This window comes from Magallana gigas, chromosome 9 (assembly GCF_963853765.1).
Source record: "Magallana gigas chromosome 9, xbMagGiga1.1, whole genome shotgun sequence".
Lineage (NCBI taxonomy): Eukaryota > Metazoa > Mollusca > Bivalvia > Ostreida > Ostreidae > Magallana > Magallana gigas.
In genome coordinates, this window is record NC_088861.1 from 32,199,203 (window position 1) to 32,219,801 (window position 20,599).

Genomic DNA, 20,599 nt, shown 5'->3' on the forward strand with positions numbered 1-20,599 from the left:
AATGAGGATCAGGGGTATAACTTGACATTTATAAATACAAAAGGGTGTATAAGAGCAAAGGGGAATAACTCAATTTTACACCAATATCCACATGATCCAGCAAAGAAATAAAGACATTAAATGCAAATGCATTTAATGGTTATATTGTTTTAAACTATTAACAAGCACCAGTTTCTAGCTTTGTGAAGCCAACAGAAAACGTTTTAAAATGTCAAGTACATGTAGGTAGTGAAAATTAGAATAAAATTAATTTTCAACTATAATAAATACAGAAATTTTAATTCTTTTCAGCCATAAGAGGCTCACAAGACAGATTTAATGGCTAAATAATGATCAATAAAATCATAGATGGCAAAAGTTTTCTATGGTCTGACATTTTTATTGAGAGCTCCTTTTCATACATATCAATGCATGACCCTGCATGCTCACAAAACCTGACTTCAAGAACTTTCAATAATGGCTTATGTAGGCCACTACACAAGAACCTATAGTTAACAAAAAGCAACACTGCTAAAGTAGCCTCATAGTTGAGTGGTTGACCTTTTTGTTCCAGGAAAATCAATGAACAAGTACATTCCTCTACTATCCAGCAATGTATCATTTTTTCTGTCATAAAAATAAATTTTGATTTCCTTAATAAATGCTGCTATACAGGGCACAAAGAAATGGTCCAAAAGTGGATGTGTCATCTTTTGTAGGAATGAAAACACAGTGATCTGTGCAATCATCTGAATGCGGAATCCTCGTTTTTCTGTTTCTGTTTCACCTCCATAGATTCATGTCTGACTTCTTTTTCTGGAGAGGCCATTCATCACATCCAGGAAGAATATACAGTGACCTGTGCCAACCATCTGGGTTTCCTGTAATATATTATACTAAGTCTTAATCACCATTGCATCAGAAGAGAATTCTACATTACATAATAAACAATTGAATTTATACTCAGTCTGTTGCTGTTGAAAACTTATTTTAAAAATTTTAAGATGTTTTATCAATTAAAATATAAATATCAAGATTTGTAGGCTCTTGCTACAAAAACTTAGAAAAAATGTTTGGTGTATATGTACCCTAGAAAGCTTGTTTACATTTGTTTTGCAAATTGATTTTCTGATTCACTATAATTAAAGAATTTATGAAGCACCGAAAAAAAAGGTCACGGTGAATTCTCTAGTAGGCCTATATGGGTAATGAAATAATACTGTGCTAATAACACCTGTAAAGATTTTTTAAAATGCCAACATTGGACAAGTATGACATAAATTGGTTTGGTTTTCAGACTTTCAAACAACATGAATAATACATGAACACATACTTTATATCATATCACATTTTATCCCAAATAATTTTTTTATAACTCATATCTGGTTTAATGTATCATTCATTACCAGTTAAAGGGGTAAGAAATTCAAAAACAGATTTTACCTACATTTATAAAGTGGTTTAAATAATCACAAGGGGTCATGCTGTTTTGAAAAAAAAACTACATAATTAAGGCTTTAATGCATGTTCAAAAATAGAGAAATTGTATTTACTGGAGGCCGACATGAACTCTTTTATATTAAAAAACAAAAAAATTAATTCTTTTGAAGTCCGACCATCTATTCCTGTTTGGTTTACATGTACAATGTACAGAGTGCTCTGAATAAAACGCTGATTTATTCCTTTCTGTTACTCAAGTACTGTGGAATCATTTAAATTGGTGGGGGCCAATTTTCGTGGATTGTGAATGTTTTGTTCATTCGAGGGGATGTAATTTCGTGGAAGCGTCGGTTACTGTTTCAGTAACAAAGATAACTCTTTCTGAAATTATTTTCGTTGAGGATTTAAATTCGTGGGGGAGGGCTACCCACGAATACCACAAAAATTGAGCCATCACGAATTCTAATGATTCCACAGTATTCGACTGAACAAAATTAATATTGTTTAGATTTGCAAGTCAATCTTAAGAATAAATACATGTATGCATATAAATATATGCATTTTTATTAAATAAATCACAGCTGCTATCATTCAAAATTGAAAATGGCCTCAAGTTAATTTTAATTCTAATTCAATTTCTTTGCTAACTGAAAAAAAGTATGATTTAATTGTAATCAGGATGTTTAAAATGCACCTTCTAATTTGAAATTACCATGTTGAAATAAAGCAGGCACATATTTTCTACAAAACTTAGTTGTACAACATAGTTGTGACAATTTCCACAACTATACGGAGATTTCTCCAACACTAACCTCAGTTTTCGATTTCATTGAACATGCTCCGTATGACGTTAGTATGTAATTTTGTAGAGAGTCAAGCGTAAAAGAACGGTCTCAAATCGATATTGTTTCAATTTTTCCAGAACTTGTCATTTAGAGCCAATATCAAGATTTGATACTGATGCTATGTTCACTTGATAAAACAAACTGTAATAGATGGTGTGATGTCATAGATTAAAGTTCAATGGCAGCTCCCATGGCGGCAGGAAATTTAAATTAAGTGATCAATTTTCTTGATTTATTCATTGTTCCAGTTTTTTTAATAAAGAATAAGGAATCATTCTTTGAGTATTATGAGGTGATAATTTTGGTCGGGGCGTGATCAAATCCAATAAAGCCCGAAGGGCTTTATGATAGATTTGATCACGCCCCGACCGAAGTTATCACCTCATAATATTCAAGAATGATTCCTTATTACTTATATTTATATAATTTTAGGCCATTGTACGATTAAATTTTTAAATATAAATAAGCAAACCCCGCCGGCGCCTCAATTTGGCGTCATTTGTATTATGGGTTATATAGTACAAAATCGATACGTAGTGTTATCACAGCAAAGACACTGAATAATGTAAATATATGAAAATAAATACAATTTACAATTAAAGTAGATGATTTTGTTTCTTCTCACTTAACTTTTCCACAACCTTTTTGTTTCTCATACCAACAAACTAAACTCAATTGAAAAAAAACATTGAAAAAACATTGGGCAATGTTTGAACTAGGCCAGAATGCTTAGAAATTTGTGTATACATGTATAAAGATCTACCTGCTAGATTTTGTTTGTCTCACATTCTGTTGTAAAATGTAGCCTTAATTATATAATTATCATAAAATTTGGAAAATTAACATTATTATGTTTTGTAATTTGCAGTGAGTCTTATATTTGGATCAATTATAAATTTAATACAAGTGGATCAAACATATTTTATGAACAGACACTTAGTTATTAATAAGTAGTTTTCATGATTAAAGGGCAATTACTCTAGCAAAAATTGGCACACTAACATTTTGTCAGCATCAGAGTATCTGATGAACATGATAAAACAATGTTTGGTAAATCAGTCAAACAAATAGCTTGTGAATATAAGCAAGTCTACTATGGCAAGTGTCGTATTCAAAGCAAGATATTATTTTCCAATATACCACCTAATATGTCATTTAGCGTAGCTCGCAGGTTTGCTGATGTCACAAAGAGCTGAACGTCATAGAAAACTCATACATTTCTTTTAAATTTAGAAACATAAAATGAAATATTTCAAAAAGCTAAATTACAGTTTATACAAACATTTATAATTATCAAATGCTAAATCTTTAAAGACGTGACACACATTGTTGCATTGAATTCTATAAGATATGAGTGTGCGTTGGTACTCTTTCATCTATAATCATGTTTAGACAAGTACAATGTAAATTAATTGGACTGTATTAACTTAGCTTGTTTTACAATTATAAATTCTGTATTTTCAAATACCGATCTAACTATAAAAATTGTTTTGGCTTTAGCTAGTTATCGTATACATGTCATTACAAACTTATTAATATGTCAATTGTTGAATGGTAATTATATTTGCATTGAATGATTGACTCATTTATTTTCATGAAAAGAAAAGTAGCCATGTTTCTTCTCTTCACAACCTTACATTAACTGCATTTATGCATTAGAAATATTCATAATAAATTAAATTTGATCGGCATGTTCTAATAAGTGTCAATCAGCTTGTCTTGTCAAACAGCGCATTTTCATTTTTGGTTCTCAGACGTAAGAAATTGATGACATCGGGCTAACGTCGTGATGAAAATAAAAGTTTTTGTGAAATCTTTTAAATCTTTAAAGTTGCATGCGAATAATTGGTCAAGAACACATATTGATTATTTTTAAAAATTGTGAATTGATTCAAAATTATCTCTTCTGTTATTCTGTTATTCTCTTGAGTTCGTCTAGATCATTTAAAAGTTTGGAGCATAGTTTTGAAATGTGTTTCCCGACACAGATATGCATTTTACTATATATTTCATTGAAATGGCGTTGCATGATTTCAACAGCGACACTTCGTTTGAATCACGATAACATTATTTCCACCCAGACGAATCTCATATATATTTTAGAAACACCCGATATTGGCTGCGCTGCGTAGTAAAACATATAGGATGTGCTACATGAAAAAATAGTGGTTTTATAATGTTGTTTTAAAAACTGTAGAAATTGGAAATAATATATTTATATAAGTAATAAGGAATCATTTTATGACTATTATGAAGTGATTATTTTAGTCGGAGCGTGATCAAATCTATCATAAAGCCCTTTATTGGATTTGACCACGCCCCAACCAAAATTATAACCTCATAATACTCAAACAATGATTCCTTATTTTTTAAATGAATGTTTGCATGAAAAACTTCACAGTTTACACAAAACAAATAATGGCGTCCTCGAAACACTAAACAGTTTACACAAAATGTTTCTCACTTGAAAGTCTTACATGTACATCATTTTGGACCACTCTATTGCATTTGAATGTCATAATTTTACATATAAAATAAAATAAATTTAAATTCATTAAAAAGTAATCAATTTACCATGTTTAAGAAACAAATCTTTAATAAATACTGAGTATTTTTTATCAACAAAAAATTGATCAAATGCTAAATAAGTGAAAACAACAGTTTTATATTTCAAAACATTTAAAGACCAAGGGAGTTATTCTGCAATTCACACTACAATGCATATTACTTAATTACTTCTATAAATCTAAATTGGTTGAGAAAGAAGTTTTAAATCTTGGATCTTCCTGTCCTAATACATTGACATGACCAATGATCCCTATTACAATCATTCATCAACCATGAATAATTAAGATACCCTATGATTTGCGTTGGAATAGATTCTGATCCACCAAGTTGCTTGTTTTCTACCCTCCAAGCCTAATGGCAAGTGAATATAAACAAACAAAAAGTTGGATAGATCATATCTCAAAGCAAATCATCAGGATTCAGGGATAAATTTACGTCATAATTCAAGCTTAAATCTGTTTTTGAGTATCCATCTACCGGTACATGTATTTGCTACATGAACTTCATACTATGTACCTACAGCCTTCTGATTTTACTTACCTATACTTGTGTCACCTAATCCAGATGAAGCATGAACAGGCTTACAGGATCCACACTGACAGAGTTATGTCCCTTTGTACTTTGCAGACTGGTCAATAGTGCATGTATCAGACAGCGACAGCTTACAAAACAAATGATCTGCTAGAACAGCCATTGACTTGATCTTAAGATGTCTACTCTTTGAATCCTTTTCAAGGCAGATTGGGAGTCTACAATAGGCCAATAAATGTTATGCATCCATTCATGCATTCAATAATAAAATACAATCATGTTCTAACTAACTGTTTTAAAAAGTGGACTCCACCAGACTAGATGCAAAGTGAACTCGAAGCATTCGAGATCCACTCTACTGTCATAATTAGATGGAGTCAGGACTGGATTGAAAAATTATTACAAGAAAAATAAAAGTTTTATTACGTATGTATATTCTTTCAAGATTAAAAATCAATTAATACTAAACTTAACACAAGTATTTACATGTAAGTAATAAAAAATCATTCTTAAGTAAACAGAGGCACGCTGAACATCACTGAGGTATATAATAGAGGAAACTCACAATCACATGAATTTCTGGAAATATTTTCGTATTGATAGATTTTTTGACAAAATGATTTAACTACCGCAATATCATAGGACGGGCTCATAATTAATTATTGATGAAAATTGAAACTGTTAAAAAAATTCATAATGCCAGAAAAGGGGGATAATTCCTATCAAAATATCTCCCTTGCAAGGTAAGAAAGTAGTACTGTTATGAAATTAATATGTAACAGTTGTAGTAGACATATTAATGTAAATTAATGTATTAACATGTTAAAAAAAGCCAAAAAAATTATTGACAAATAATTTTAAAACTGCAACCCCCTGTTCCCCCTTAATCAATGTTTACATGAAAATTGTCTGATTGCAAACAAAGTGAAATTAAAAACACCCAAACTTATGCAGTAATGCTCCCACCTCATCAGTATTTTTAGCGTAAGCAACAAAATCTGAACGGATAATGCAGAACATCTGAAAAAAGACTGCTATTTTGTAACCCGCAAAAATTAACAACCACAGTGTCTTTCAACTCGCAATTTAAAATTTTAACTTGCATTTAGCGAGCATTTCCTGTTAATTTCAACCCCTGCTGGGCCCCCTGAATCTCTAGCATTATTCAAATTGGTCTGACAACCACCTTCCACTTTTGCTTTCTAAGATCAGTACAGACTCTTTCCCCTGGCAGGGGGAAACCTGTCAGTTATAGGGGTTGGCACAGCACAAAATGCAATAGGATGGGAGATATAAAGATGGACCAGACCATGATTCAAAACTCTGCCCCCCCTCCCCCCCAAAGCTATTGCCAGTTTAACTGTTTAAGTGCTCTACCAACTGAGTTGTCTGGATTTGAAATATTCTGACTTTCACACAAGTACACCACAAGTATTAGCTTAAACTAATCTAATTAAACTAATCTATAGCTGTATTGAGGGAAAGATTGATGAAAAAAAGATAAAACTTGAATTAACAGTAGTGGTTACCTTCATTTGTTCAACACAAAGGGTAGTCTCAGTATAAAACTATAAATGACATAATTATAATACATATAACATGGCATTGGACCCTTGGCTTGGGCCTTTTGATGTTCATAACTTTGTACCTTCATCCATCAAGAACTGCAGCAGCAACATGGCAACTTTTCCATAAAGAAGCTTTGAAGGTAGATCACCAGGAATATTCGAGTTCTTGAAAAAGTCATTGAGTAAGAGAATAGCGACTAATAAGCTGCCAATTGATAAAGCTCGCTAGATACTTGACAGGTCTCTCATGAAGCTCGAGAAAAATTAACTCCTTATCATCCTCTGACTGCATTACAAGACGTGATTTGTTGCACTATTAATGGATTTCATCTGTAAAAACATAAGGAGTTCTCGCATTGTTTCACTTGTTCTAAATCTTTACATTCTGTGGTGAATGTCTCAGTTTTTCTTTTCTTTTCTTTGGCCATGGTTCATCAATTTCATCCATTTTGTTTTTCTGCTCACGAACGACAACTTTTTTTCCGTTTACACTAAAACGGGGGCAGTGCGCTTGAGAACAAGAATAGACTGGCAAAATTGTTTTATTTTCTTTTACCCTTGTTTAAATAAATTAAACTCATTCCAAGAAGAAAAAATCAGAGTAACATTCACACTGCCCCTCACATGTTCTTAATAAAATTTCTAAAAATCGCCTAAAATAAGATATGAAAAACACGACAAAGAAAAATATTAAATATGTTGATAAGTTTAATAAAAAAAATATCAAGATAAAAAAATATAATAAGGATGAAAAAAAAAATCTTGTTTTATATCAATCTTTATTTTTCAGTATATATAAGCCAGAATGAGTCTTGGCAAAGATTAAGCAAAATGATTTCAATTTCTTAAGAGTCAACTTTATTGGAATGTGATAAATATTTTTATTTAAAATAGAATAGGCACCCCCATTTCCAGTACACGTATTCAAAAAATGAAAACAAAGAGCATCTGCAATTAAGATTTGTTTTCGATCTTCTGACTATATACAATGTGCAATATTTGTGGTACAAAAAACGAAAACATGCCAGTTTCCGTCATATAAATATATTGAGATCAGGTGAAAATTATAACAGCCCCAGTGGGATTCGAACCCATGAATTACGGGTTCGTAGTGAAAGTTCTTACTCAATTTCAATTTTTTTTTTCAAAATGCTAAATTAATTAACTGTCCAATTTTGCCTATACTTTTGTTTATATTGTTTATCATTACAAGTGCTATAAGTCGTATGTCTTATATAACAATATTGGGGGGGGGGGGGGAAATATTCATTGATTTCATTGTAATGTATATTTTGATGGTAAGTACGTCACAATATGGAGGTGTCCCATACCACCTTAATTAGAAAATGTAAGAGTGGCTATGAGTTATCATTTATGAATTACAATTTATTGCAAACCCGTTGGTCTGATATATCACAAAATTAATGCACTGTACATAATTCCAGTGACTAAAAACAGTATGTGTTAAAAAAAAAAACAACAACAACGTTAACATCAATTAAATCAACACATGATTTTTTTTCTTCTCGTATATCTGTGCAGTTATGAACATGATACATACATTGCATAACAGAAAGCAAATATTCTGATTCCATAAATAATTAAGATGATATCAATATACCATACCTGCAGTGTCAAAAAAAAAAAAAATACACACATTCTGCACGAAGATTATTATCATTTTCAATGCATGTTGCTCAATAGGCCTAATTCTTTAGGTGTTCATTTTACACTTTTTTAAATTCTTTTTTGTTTGTAATTGCCGTATACGAGGGTCAATCAAAAAATACGAAGACAATGCGGCTGTCTATCGTATATTTTTCATGAAAGTCATACTTAACAGATTAATCTGTGCACCAACACTTATGTTATTGATATGCGAAGTTTTAGTCCATTTGATAAAACGGTATTTTTGTTACCCCTTTTTAAAAACAACATGTTTTGTCACCACGGCGCACGGTAACGTTCAAAACATGACGTCAAAATTAAACACGCACAGTTTATAGATATACTCCATCTATGTAACACGCTTAGTCTCTTGTGCCTTTCTTCTTACAATTAAAAATGGCACTGAACCACTTAACATCTTATTTGCACACATTTTCTAGTAATCATAAGTTAGTTCTTCAATGTTTTCATTTTCTAACCGTGTATATCTTAGTTTACAGTAAGGATAACCCTGAACGTTGGTTGACGTTACTTATTTTATGACCAAATATTTACAGATATTCTACTCTCTTTCGGACTGTTTCATATTCAAAATACAATGACCACCACCCCCACAAAATTTATTACAGTTAAACATAAACTTGCAAATAATTGTTGACTTATTTTTTGCACCATTGAGCATTTTCACAGCTTGTATCGGCTTTTTCCTGAGTTAAATCCATTTTATTTGTACTTTTCGTTGCGCCGTGACGTCAGGCGACGTCGATGTTTTTAGTCAATTCTAAAGAGGACTATCTGACTTTAGTTACTAATATCTGTTCGACAAAACAATATATCCCGTCATTATTTGGTACATAGAATACCATTACTATACTTAATTTGAAGTTTTAATTTAATTTGGTTTTAAGCCAAATTTATAGAGATAATACTTTCAACATTATATGGTTTATTGTTGACATAACACAAATTTTGACCGTGCGCCGTGACCTCATTTTTGCAGGATTAAATTCTAAATAATTCTTAGAAATAAAGAAATTTATTAACTTTTTTTCTTGCAAATTGTCTAAAACTATTGCTAAATTATGTCTACCAAATTAAGTAATGATATGACGTTAAGTAACATAGCTATGACAAAAGTCTTCGTATTTTTTGATTGACCCTCGTATGTGCTATAGGAGCCGAGATGAATGCCCATATATCCCGTGAGTTAATTGTGTTATCTCTCACTGATCTATTACATCGCTAGAAACATGTGCAGAGATAGCTGCCTACCTGGAATTTAATCACCCGCATATATGTAAAATATACTTAGTGCTAGCAACATTTTATATATGATACTGAGGTTCACTTGAATTGATGTGTCGTTCCAGTATATAATGCATTGGACTTGCGTAAAAACTAACCATGGTTTTGGGTAAGTTTAGGTATAATATTCTAGTATTTCGTTTAACGAATAATTTCACGATTATTTTTTTTTTCATCTGTGTCACCTTTCCATTCTCGGTGTCACAGAAGCCATATTTCGTTTACCCTGAGTCTTAATTAATCGAATGGTTACCCGGTAGATGCATGTGTAAAAATAGATGCTTAGAGAGATAAATGTAAACATGCATGCAGGGAGATTGGTTTTGTCCTAGAAAATAACCCACCTAAGGTGGTATATGTGACACATGTAAATACAGATGTAAATGAAAGTACATTTTAATCAAAATACTTTAATCGTTTAAGAATTTTAAAATTTTACAATATTCAACCCAAAATAATGTTTGGAAAGAGCATAATTACAAAAGGTCCGACAGGAATCGAACTCATGACATTCAACTTCGTAGCTAACGCTCAAACCCATTGCGCTATACGCTGTTAGGTAACGGGGGTAAACACCTATATAAAATCATGCTTGATTTATTGTTTATTTCGATGGGAAGTACGTCACAATATGCCATACTACCTTATTATGCACGTGTAATGTATGACCAGTACATGTTTTCATAATTTGCAATAAACATGCATACATGTATATATAGGATTTATTTTAATTAGGCACGTAGCATCAGGGGGGCCAGGGGGGCCCTGCCCCCCCCCCCCCCACACACACTTTTTATCGCAGCAACAAATTTTTTAAAATTTACATTAAAAAAAATGAATTATAATGGAGTTGCCCCCCCCCCCCCCACTTTTTTGGAAGTTAGTAAAAAGTTGATATGAAAATAAGGAAATGAGTAGTCAAATTGAATATACCCCCCCCCCCCCACGGATTAGGAATTTGATGATTTGGAGGGGAAAACATTTTGGTAGGGAAGAATTTTTTTTGGGAAGTATAGTTGAGTGCCCCCCCCCCCTTTCAAACACGATGCTACGTGCCTGCACATAGAAATTTAGATATTTCATGATCAATTTCCATGCATTCACAATATCGATTGAATAGTAAGTTGTCATTATTAGATCAAAATTCTTTTTTTTATTGAACGACATTGGCTTATGAAGGTCCCTGCGTGTGTGTGTATAATTATATCAGTGTGTTAAACAGATAACCGGTGAACAAAGGATTCTAAAGGTAAAACAAAAATCGTTTAATAAAACTTTCCAACTACCAGACGTAAGCATATACGCAGCTAGGGACTTTAAATTGAAATATAGATTAATACGGTCAATAAAAAGGACTGGGAGAGAAGGCAGGAAGTATACGGACCGAATACACACGTATCTTATTCTTTGCAGTGATTTTATATATATAGATAGTTTTAAATTCTTTGAATTTTAAAACTTTAATGTAACATATGTGCAATTAATGTAAAATGGAGTATACACTGTTCGCTGTCAGTGAAGTATATCTTCAATTCATTTTCAACGACACCACATATACTTTTCACATTATGTGGGCGAAAATTTAGGAAATAGATCCTGGGCATATTTTAAGGTAAGAACAGTATATATCTCTCGATGTCTATATGATGAACTTTAAAAAAGTTTGTTTTATTGGAGAACGTTATACATGTACATGTGTACATATTGTTAATCTTCTGAACTTTCGGGCATTTACATGAACGTTACATTTTTTCCTTATATAAAAAACCTGATTTTAGAACCATTTTAACAAGACGTACTTGGACTTTCAGTAGGGCGTACACATGTAGCTATCTATTCTTTGCGTCAAAAGTCAAACAAATTAAAAATGACGCAGTTTCAATCGAAATATATGCATCGATTGCGTAGTCTTAGCTCAAAAGCCAGACAAATCTTATTGATCTAACAATGAAATAGACAGGCCTATATCACATTGCTGTTTGACACAACTACAGTGTCTGTCCAAAGTCCAAGCTTCTGCTTCCGTGTGTGTGTTGGATGGTGACCGTCCCATACGATGACCTTCAGCAACTAACGCGGCCTATATAGTTACGAGAAAAAATATATTTCGTCAAGCGTGTCTGAAAATTACATTCTTGAAAACGTTAAGACCGAAACTAACAGTATGATTATGCAATCGATGTAAGTTAATATTCAAAGAGAAAAAATAAAGATAAATAATAAAGTATTCCGTTTAAATGTCCGAATGGAAATTTGAATATGAAATGTATATATAAATAAAGACTAAGGTTCTTCTAAATTTTTGTTTTCAGCAAAAGAAAAGTGAGATGGTTTTTACAACATTCGAGACGAAAAAACATAAGGGAGCGGTGAACGTTGATTATTTGCTGAATATATAAACACTCAAACAAGGTAGAAAAATAAGATTGAATGACGGCCATGTGCTTAGAATTAAGACAAATGAAACATACATGTATATGTTATTTTTATGCATTATACTGCTAATTATATTACATGTACAATTCTACAAATATATACCTGATTCGACTCAATAAATGGAAGAATTAAATCACTTCCTCGATCGTTCGATTTTTATACAATCATGAATGTACAAACACAATCCGCTTAAAATTAACAGAGTATACATGTATATATATATATATGGTGCATGCTTGACATACCGCCAGGTGCATGTGCAAGCAAACACGCGCGGCTATGGTGCACTGTTCTTTACACAATTTAGATTCAATCAAAATATATGTGTAAACGTTTTGATAATATATAGAGGAATCTAAATTTTTATGATCGAAGGAAGTGAACTCGTTTGCAGTCCATCTGCCCAAGTCAAGAGTTTCTGATGGGTTTACTATGTAAAGCGGAGCGGATCAGAAACCCTTGAGTTGGGAAGATATTCTTAGTCGGGAAAATACTTGCAAAATATAACATAAATTAATTTGGTCAAAACACAGCGTGCTCACACTCCATTTATTATAGAGGTTTTTTTTTTAATATTTATTTTTTTTCTTTTCTTTTTTGCTACACAATCAATCACTCGGTTTATTTTGGTCTATTGCTCGTACCGAAATCTACATGTATCTAAACGTCTCAGAGCAAAACATACCTGTACCACTGTCGTCGACTAGGACAATTTAGATAAAGAAATATTCAATTTAGTTTTTACATCATCGACTTATATATTCACTAGTACATTTTGTTTGAAAAAATATAATTTTAAAATGATTCGCACCGTTTCGAGCGGCCTCCCAACAGGGGCTTGGTCAATCGCATCTTCTCGGGCCTTTTCGACAGGCTCGGAATTCCGAACCTGTCGGAAAGGCCCGAGAAGTTGCGATTGGGGTTTGGTTTGTCAGGCGTCGGAAGCAAATTGAATCATGTAAATCCTAATCCATGGGTCCATTGGGGGGGGGGGTAGGCCTATTACTCCAACTTTCTCAAACTTTCAAGGTTAATTTAGGAACAACTATATTTCCGGTGATAAAAAGTGAGGGGGGGGAGCTAAATAATATATAACCCTCTATGATGCTATGTGCCTAATGGTTAGGTCTACGTTTACGAAAAAAGTGGGGGGGGGGGGGGGGGGGGGCGGGCTAAGCCCCCCCGGTTCCGACGCCTATGTTATAAGCTGGCGGAAGTTTACATTGGTCGGATGCGTCCGTTAATATCCGAAACGCAGAGACAAGCGCCTGATTGAGCGGGACTAAGTTGGGGTTTTTTTCCAAAGGTATATCACGTCGATCATAGCTTTCACAATACACGTATAACACTCTAGAAAAAAATAATTTCTTATAATCAGTTTGTCTCTTGAAAAAATATTTGGAGTTAATGTCATTTGTTGCCTATCTCATCGGCTGGACTAACACCACAAAAAGGGCACTTGACACGGCATTAGGTCTACCTTCAAAACCACGAGTTTCCGTGTGTTTGTAAACAACCTGCGCACTCCATTGACTTAACGTTACATGTAGAAGATGTAGTTCCTGTAAAATATTATCATCATCCAACAAATACATAATGTATTCTTCTCAGTGATACAGAAAACTTTAATACAGTTATATTTAAAACTGAATAAAGGAAAATGAAAAAAGTCAAAGTATTCAAAAAAAGAAACTGAAGTTATCGCGGAACTACATAATGAACGGTAACCGGTTGTTTTGCGCAGCGGTGCTTTTGCCCCAACTCAGTTTTATTTGATTTTGCTTTTAAATGACCTTTTTCATATTTGTTATGCCAATATTGCAAACTTCATGATGCAATTCAATAAATATTAAATCTATGAAGGGAGAAATTATAATATTTGGTCTGAACTAAAAGTATAAACACTGCTAAATGACAATTAAAATATAAATATGCAGGTATGTTTGCGAAAATTTTCTATGATACAGTCTTCTCACGAACGTTCCTAAGACAAATACATATAAGTGAAACCTAGGGGTGAAAACCAAAGCAGTTTGAGGAATATCCTAAACTAAGATGCCTATAAATCATTATTATATATACTTATAAAAAGATATATACACAACGCTTAATAAAAGCCATTTAAGAGGATTAAAGTAGTTGTTAAATGTGGAAAACAATCTGACATATTCAAATCATAATAACCAATGATAATTCGTGTGTGTTAAAAAAGAAATGAAATATATTTTACCCGATGCTAAAGATACACATGTATATTTTATTAAAGGTTAAACACTTATAAATATCCTTTATAAAGCTGCTTTATTATAAAGGAATAAGGAATCATACTTTGATATAATTTTGGTCGGGGCGTGTTCAAATCACGCCCAGACCGAAATTATCACCTCATTATATTAAAAGAATGATCCCTTATTAAATATATTCATGTAAATTTCAGCTGGTGTACTGTTAAACTGATAATTAATATCAAACTTGTATGCAAACCCCACTTGCGCCCTATCAATACGTCATTTGATTTTTTTGACATGTAAAGTACAAAAATTGTAAAAATTTTACATGCATTCGATTTGATTACATCGATTTCATTCAGATATCTTTAAACACAGACTGCCCCCAAACCATACCACAGAGGTTTTTATTCTTGACAGTGAGAATTGAATTAACCAGGAAGATGTGTCCAAAGGAAACTGATATTAAGATATTTACATTTGTCATTGTCTTTGTCTGTGATAGAAAAAGAAATGAAAATCAAATCTTAAATATGCCACTGTTAATATTGATAAAATATTAAGTAGATTTCAGTCTGTCTGTTTCTATAGAGCTATGAATAAACTATAATTGTCTCCGTAAGGAATAGAGGAAATAATACTTGATAGATGTAAATACATGTATATACATTTACAGAACTACAAAGCATGCCTTCGAATGCATCAAACGATTATTCGTAATTTCTTAGCTTTTAAACTTTCGAAAGTTTTGATTTTAGTTTAAGTAGTTTTGTAATCAAATTAAGTTTATGAAAATTAACAAAGTTAAGTTTCCCCCCCTAAAATGATATCTGAAGGAGATTTTTTGTTATTGAGCACTGTGAATTATACAGTGTTTGCTAAGTTTAAAATTGCAGTGTCAATAAATTAATTTCAACTAATTATTTTAATTATTCAAGACCTAAGGCATTAATAAAATGAAGAATCACATAAATATCACTACATTTGATCAGTTTTTATTTTATAAACGTGTTTACAGCATACGTAAAGACGACCAGCCTATAATTTTTACGAAAATTGATATTATTAATAATAAATTTATTCGCGTAAATGAAAAGAAAAGAAATTAATTATGATTTATATTTGAATCATAAATTTTATTTATTTTGCATCTAACCTTATTCATTTTTTTTGTGGGGGGGGGGGGGGGGGTCATATGATGATTCTTAAAATACATGCTAGTAGTTGCATACTGAAGTGGACTTAATAAGAACCTAGCTTTATTTATTTTCTGTAGATCATTGGCAAGGGCATTGGAAAACACTTTAATAGTTATGGTTAAGGATACTTTGCAATATCTGAGCCAAAGGGAAGCTATAAAATTGAGTACAAGCAAAATATAATTTGACATATCGCATAAAAAAGGAGGAAAAAATGTTAAATATATATATATACACATATTTTTGGATTTAAACTATTTCATTTTATATTCAACGTTAACACAGATATTATCTTAAAGATGTGTTCATGTGAATGCATGTGAAAATAGATAAGAAAATTAATGTACATGTATCTCAAAACGGAGCTTGTTAAATAATGTAAAAGTTATTTACGTTCAAGATACACAGTGTACATTTAAAACAATAAAATGCTTTTTTGGGGATTCATTCATTGATTTACATAACCCGCGTTAGCGGGTTCTGTAAATTTTTCCTGCAATGATCGCTACCTTTATAACCCGCATGAATCGTCAAAGAAAATTTTTTATTGTTTATATCAACATCTTTCTTTAACTACATGTAATTAATAAACTGATTATGAAAAGTTAGTAAAATCTACATAATTAATAACTGTTAATGTACAAAAGAACTTTAGCCAAAAGGAGCAGCCAAATCGTCTCCTGTGAGACTTTGAGTCTGGCATCGTTATGATTATTTCGTGCAGTCCGGGATTTTACTAAGGTCGCTGTAGGTTCAGACCAATCGATTAATAGGGCGTGTCAATTTCAGTCTGTCACTTTCAGCCGCTGTAGATTTCGACCAATCGATAAATAGGGCGTTTAGATTTCAGTATGGCTGTTTCTTTTGAGCTATGAATTAACTCTCTCTCTCTCTCTCTCTCTCTCTCTCTCTCAAAAATGTCCCGAGCGATAATGTCTTAATCCCACCTATAATACGATCTGAGTTACAAACTAAACTGCATGGACTTATTATAGTTATAACACCTATTAAAAGCTTCTACACTCTATTGCGTTTGTCAGCTGCAAGTTTGTAGCTCTCAATCTGAAAAAAATATCGTCCAGTCGATTTTTGAAATGTATTTGGATGAACCTGAGTTTACATGTATATATTGATCTAAGTTGCAATATTGAACTTTATCATGTTATATTTACATCCATTATATATTTCTTAAGGAAATTGATTGTAATTCATAGCTCTAAAGAAACTGACAGGACTGCACGAAATAATTAATTTGATGATGTTATTTCTTTTATCTTACATACTGATGTACATTAACAAAAATTTAGCTACTTACTCTTTACGATCAATTCGTTAGTTTGATAAAAAGGAGACCTTAAAAGTCCAAATGAAGCACAAGAGAAAGCATTTCATTAGTCATAAACATGCATCTATACCTTAATAGCTGTGAATCAGTTTATCAATTACTCATAAAAACTGAGTAAAATACATATACATTACTATTATTGTCATTTAAACGTTTCACAAGAGGAACAGTTTCTAAACACTTACATGCAAAGGTCGTCATGGTCACGAACTACAGTTTAATGATAAGTCTGGGCCGGGTCAGTCCATCCAAGTCCGCGGAGTTCATGCATGCTCTCAATGCATCTTTGATAGTTTCAATAGATCAAGAAATATTCCCTGCAAATACTATAAACCAGCTTTTATTCGCGTGCGAGAAAATTTCACGATTAGAGTTAATTCGCGAGAGGCTCGTTGTCGCAAATATTTCTTGCCACGATCCAGATTATATATTCATTTTAATAGCAAAAAATAGTCGTCGCAAACCAATTTGAGCAACACTATTTTAAATAGTACAAAGAAGACACCAATGAAAAGTATAAAAATTAATTATCCCGGCTGCTTAATTGAGTTAAAGTGGACAATTTCAGAAAAAAAATAGAGTAATCATTTGTAGTGAATGTAAATATTTGTCAAAAATTTTGGTTCAGTTATTCTATGGATTGATGAAAACTGTTGGACTGTTTCATTTCTTGCATGATATTTCCTAATTCAATAATCGAAGAAAGACTAGAGAGTAGAGACCGATCTGAGTAATTAGCTATTGTAACATTTACCCCAACTGACTGTTTCTTTTTTTTTTTTAGGTTTTATCAAGAAGATGGATTAAGTAAAAACATGGCAGAAATCGTGTATTACAGCATTTGAAGCGTCTAGCGCCGGCCATGCATCTCTTACTCTGATATTGTATTTTGCTGTTTTTGAACTGACGAACTAGACTTGAAACAGTTCGAAACTGAAAATCGAGAGGACCAGTTAACAACTTAAGGAGCACGAACATAAGAATCTTCTGCAGATGTCATATCCTCTAAAACGATTCACAGAACTTGAGAACTCCAACGCCGCTGATTAAACATATAAAACATATTCAGAAATATTCAACAGCAACCCCAACTTCTCAGGCCTTAAGTTTCTCTGCCAGAAAGGCCCGAGAAGTTGCGATGTGATTCAGCAGTTTAGTTGCAGTCGCCATCCACCAATGTGCTAACTCAAATGTAGGAAGTGAAAACTAGTACGCAGCGGTGAATTTTCTTTCGTGTTGAAGTACACAAGTAAGAAAAGAAAAAAACATTCTAAAGATTACTAAAATGATACTCGTGTACTTATTCGCTGGTCTGTGACGTTTGTGAACCTTACGTCTGAACTGTACGTATATATAGACTCTTTGCAGTTGAATAATGGCAGGGTTAAAAGGACTCGGTGCAAACTTAAAATTGTGAATGATCTCTACCCTGAAATGAGAATTAACACAGTCGGGAATTCTTTTATAAACAATTTCTGATTTTGTTTTAGTTTTTCACATAATTATCATCAAAATTAAATGTTGAGTGAATTCGAATTGAGAGCAACATTGATTAAGTTCCGCTTTGTGACAGGGGTTCACCATTATCTCTGTTACCCTGAACCCCGGTCATCTTTTGTAAATTATAACCCTTTCTAATTACGTATACATTGATATTGATATTGAAAACCTTTTAAGAAATAAACAACGTTATTTAGTGAACATGGCGTTATGAATAGCAATTGCTCTGTTGGCATATTCCATGATGCGCGCTAGCGCATCATGGAAAATATGCCAGCAGAGCAGTTGCTATTCATAACGCCATGTTCACTAAATAATCGTTGTTTATTACTTATATTTGCATTTTACCACTCGCAAATACCCTGTATTAGTATAGACCTTGCTTAGTTATTACATCAAGAGTAAACATTCAGACTGTAATGTATCTTTTTAATTTACATAGATTTGTTAACAGAATCAATGATATGTTATAACAGTAATTCCTTTAAAATGTTATCAAAAACATGTTTTAATATTACATGTAAAAACGTCAATTTTAATGGAGTTGGAGAAAAACACATGATGTATCGTATAGTGGTTTAAATCTATAACATCATGGAAAAGTATATATAACGTTACACCTTTATGACGTCATAGTATACTGACAGAGCAATTGCGATTATAGAGAAATAATTGCAGCTCCTCCGTATGGGCTTACAGTGGGAAAGAACAATGGAAATGCAAATATACTATTTTGAATACTCAAAATTGATTTTGTACACTTTGTATGTCTGACTGTATTTAATTCACTTGTATTATATAACTTTTGAGATATTTGTCTCTTGGAATAAAAAAAATTGAACTTAAACATCCATTGTATGCACCCGCCTGCGACATGCCGATATATTAGTATTCCTTCACCAGATGTCTGGGGTCAATCATCTGATACGCTTCGTAATTAAACAGCACACTGACTTTCAGCTCCAGTGTCTAGTGTGCACCGCATCCATGGCCATGTCATTCACATCAACGCAAACAGCAAACCCGCAGTTCACTGTAAATTCAAAGCTGGTCCAAGTGAGCTTTTCTATTAAAAATTTGTCCGTTGTCTGATGCAGTCATTATCGTCGTTAACTTGTCACGTTTTCATCTTATTCTCACATGATGTCAAGAACTATTGGGCCGATCGATTTCAACCAAACTTGGCACAAAACATCACTGGATTTTGTTCAAATCATGGAAGGGACCTCCTCTTTAAAGAGGAAATATAATTTAGACATATTGAAAATTTGTTGGTATTTTTCAAAAATCTTCTTCTATATTATAAAAAAAAAAATTGGCAAGAAAATCTGGAACTCTGATCTGAGAGGATATGCTGTGGGCACAAATCTTCTTCTCAAACACCATTAAGCAGGAAAAGCTGGAACTTATGTGGAGGCATCCTCAGGTAGTGTAAAATTAAGTTTGTTTTTGAAATCATGGTCCCTAGGGTTAGGGTTGGGCAACAATGGGGGGGGGGGTCAAATTTTACAAAGGCATACGTACATGTATATATAGAGAAAATCTAAAAAAAAAAAAAAATCATTTTCTAAAAAACCATTAGCTTCGATTCCTAGTCTAAACTATCAATATTCAATATCCATATGCAATATTTTAGCAATAATTTCAGGAAATTTATCATATCTGTTTGAGGCCCCATATCAAAAAAAAGGATGGCATGTGACATGGGTCACGAATAACATAAATAAACATTTTAAGTCCACAGGAGCTTGGTTGTTGGATAGTGAATTTCCTAATATATTTGTTCCCGAAGAAAAAATTGATTAAAATTGGTAATCTTCTGTGTATTTCTGTGTATTGCAATAAATAAATTCACTGAAATCCCCCGTTTCAGTCATGTTAAAAAAGTTTTTTAAATGTACATTTAATACACTTTTTTAACATGACTGAAACGGGGGATTTCAGTGAATTTATTTATTGCAATACACAGAAATACACATAAGATTAC

At 32.5% G+C, this 20,599-nt stretch overlaps 1 protein-coding gene and 1 long non-coding RNA gene across 8 annotated transcripts in view; one reads left to right on the plus strand and one right to left on the minus strand.

The window, feature by feature from the left end:
* Positions 1–262: 262 nt before the first annotated feature.
* The window catches only part of LOC136271267 (uncharacterized), a 144,404-nt gene continuing 124,067 nt past the window's right edge, over positions 263–20,599 (minus strand). For 3 of the 5 annotated variants that reach the window (XR_010709185.1, XR_010709184.1, XR_010709183.1), the window contains 2 exons: positions 5,373–5,581; positions 263–860 (listed from right to left, as the gene is read on the minus strand). This is a non-coding gene — a long non-coding RNA (uncharacterized lncRNA). Of the gene's footprint in view, positions 861–5,372; positions 5,582–6,892; positions 6,917–7,011; positions 7,409–20,599 lie in introns of those variants that run through there. The other 2 variants (XR_010709182.1, XR_010709186.1) reach the window with 2 other exon arrangements.
* The window catches only part of LOC105321945 (uncharacterized), a 64,955-nt gene continuing 54,179 nt past the window's right edge, over positions 9,824–20,599 (plus strand). The window contains exons 1-3 of one of the 3 annotated variants that reach the window (XM_066070992.1): positions 9,824–10,013; positions 12,217–12,316; positions 17,897–20,038. In XM_066070992.1, the coding sequence (XP_065927064.1) occupies positions 19,964–20,038 (75 nt within the window). In that variant the 5' untranslated portion in view covers positions 9,824–10,013; positions 12,217–12,316; positions 17,897–19,963. Of the gene's footprint in view, positions 10,014–10,997; positions 11,517–12,216; positions 12,317–17,896; positions 20,039–20,599 lie in introns of those variants that run through there. The other 2 variants (XM_066070991.1, XM_066070993.1) reach the window with 2 other exon arrangements.